We start from the raw sequence: 2,577 nt of genomic DNA on the forward strand, positions 1-2,577 counted from the left end.
AATATCTCATTGTCCTATATCTCTCATATGGAGCAAAAGAAAGTACTAGTAAATGGGAAACAACGCCGCTTGCTGATGTTATCTTTTCCCACTAAATAATAACAACAACAATAAAGCGAGAGTTTTGATTCTTATCAAGATTTCCCTCAATAAAATAAAAACAAAAACTCTTATCAAGAACAACCGACAATATCACTAAACACTTATTTTGGATAAACACTTTGGTGTGATGAATTATAATAGGCATATATAAAACCAGTTAACTTTATACGTCACGCAAAGTTCAATCTAAAAATTACACACTTTTTTGATAAACACTTTGATGTGAAGAATTATAATAGGCATATATAAATCCAGTTAACTTTATATGTCACGCAAAATGCAATCTAAAAATTACATATACATTGTAGACATAAAGAGTTAAAAAGACTGTTAACCCTTTGTTTTTTTTTTTTTTTTTCTAGTGAAAATAAAAAATAGTCCCGGAAAAAGTTTTCTAGTCGGTCCGAGATTACCGACAAATAATAACTCAACACATCTATCAATTCCGAAAGTACCCTTCAAAAAGAAGTCGAACCAGCCATGATCAGTGATCAAAAGCTGGCCTTTTTGAGGGACGTTACGGTGAGAGCAGCCCCCAACGGCGTTGAATCGACCTCGATATCGATCGAATCGTATCGAAGGAACAACTCGACCACCAAAAGTCGAGCCACCAAGATCACCAAGTCCTTTCCAGCACACTGTTTGTTCCCAATACTTGGGCTCTCAGACTCTGGCCCATTCGACCACAGCACGTGCTTCAACAATTTCTCACCTTCCTCACCCACAAATCGATCCGCCACAAACTCTTCAGCCCTCTCGAATATTTTCGGGTCCTTGGTCGCAAATGGCTGGTACCCAAATATCATTTCACCTTCCTTGACTCGAAAAGCAGCGTCGTGGCTCTCGATGACTAAGTCTTTCTTCGCTTTCCCGTATTGTAGAGCAACTGGTGGTTCGATCCTGAGAGATTCGTACACCACGGATTTCATCAACGGCATCTGTTCCATCGCGGCCATCGTGATATTCCCACCGTTGGATCGGATGACTGATCTGATCTCTTCGGCTAACTGGGTGTGGAGTTTGACCCCAGCTCGACTAATCCACTTGACCATGTTTGGGAAAAGGAATCTCATGCCTCCATAAGAGTTGAAGCAGGTTGCAAAGAGCAAGTTATGGCAAGCTTCTTCTCTCGAAATGCCTAGCCTTTCAGCCTCGTCGAGAACGAACCCTGAGGACGCGTAGAAGAAATCGTATAGCTTTTGATAATCAGCTTTGACCAAAGCTGGAGGGAGACGAACTGTGCGAAGAAGAAGATCATCGAGATGCTTTGGAAGACCGAGAGTGAACAGTGGGCTAAGCTGTACCAAAAGCCACTTGCCGATCATCTTTGGCGCATCGAGTCCAAGCTTGGTATCAACTGGGTTAGTCCCATACAGAGATCGAGCCAAAAAGTTAAACGCAGCCAAGTCACTTGGCTCTCCAAAAGCAGCTTTTCCTTTTGTAGCGAGTTCATTCTCGAGGCCCTCAAAGAGCTCGGTGTAGCTCGAATGAAACTCAGGGATAATATGGTCTCGACGAGCCTTGAGGTGAAAGAACAAGAGGCGCTTGAGCTTGCCGTGGTTTGGCTCTGATGGGTCGAGATAAGAGAGGACTCTGTAACCACCGGTGAGTTCTGTGGAGGGCATGAAAGTACCAGTGAAAAGGTCTTTCTTTTCGACCTTTGTCACGTCGAACAACACGGGAAAGCTTTTCCCGTCGAGCAAAACGACGACGTTTGGGTTGGAAGCGATGAGAGGACCCGGTGGCATGTTGGCTCTGAACACCGTTGACTGGTACTTCTGGACTCGAGACTTGAAATATTCATCACGGCCTTGGTTATAGAAATAATCAAATCGATCTCTGATTGGACCGACAAAAGGGAGACCATAGTTTCCCGGGATTTTTTTTATTGGAAGTTTGGTGGGTTCAGGTTGTGCCACCACCGTGGCCGGTGGAACCGACACAGATGGCTTTTCCGACACAGAGGCAGTGATCGGACGGACAATAAATCGACGCGTGGAGGGCTTTGATGATTTTCTTGAAGATTGGAACTTTGGTTGCAGAGAAGGAAAAGCTAAAAAAGAAGTGGATGCCATCTTAACTACTGGGATTTTCCTTTTCTTTTTTTTTTTCTTTGAGAGAAATCTAAGGCTAAAATGTTACAAGGATTTATGGGTCTTAACCTTGTGGTTTTGATGCAGAGACTCTCAACAGTCTTACTAAAAAGGGTTTTTTAAGAGGTATGGGTAGTGGCTTGTGGGGAAGGGAGAGGCTATATATTTATAGTGGATATTGAGTGGGAATTGGTGTGGGGTCTCAAAACTCGCATCAACGAGAGTCGTGAAAGGTGTGCAATATATGTAATACTTTGTTTTTGTTTTTTAATTGGTATAAAATTTACTTTTTTTGCTTAAGTTTTTAGAGAAAGTTTTTTTTCCTTAAGTTGATTGGATGAGTTTTCCACTTTTAAATGTCTCTGTCATGATGAGCTATATC

At 42.3% G+C, this 2,577-nt stretch overlaps 1 protein-coding gene across 1 annotated transcript; it reads right to left on the minus strand.

Moving 5' to 3' along the window:
• Positions 1 to 437: 437 nt before the first annotated feature.
• LOC115974259 (allene oxide synthase 1, chloroplastic) lies at positions 438 to 2,348 on the minus strand. The gene has a single exon (XM_031094522.1). It carries the CDS (start codon positions 2,175 to 2,177, stop codon positions 594 to 596), a length of 1,584 nt encoding a protein of 527 aa, XP_030950382.1. The 5' UTR covers positions 2,178 to 2,348; the 3' UTR covers positions 438 to 593.
• Positions 2,349 to 2,577: the final 229 nt, after the last annotated feature.

The sequence above is a fragment of the Quercus lobata genome, chromosome 2 (genome assembly GCF_001633185.2).
Source record: "Quercus lobata isolate SW786 chromosome 2, ValleyOak3.0 Primary Assembly, whole genome shotgun sequence".
Classification (NCBI taxonomy): domain Eukaryota; kingdom Viridiplantae; phylum Streptophyta; class Magnoliopsida; order Fagales; family Fagaceae; genus Quercus; species Quercus lobata.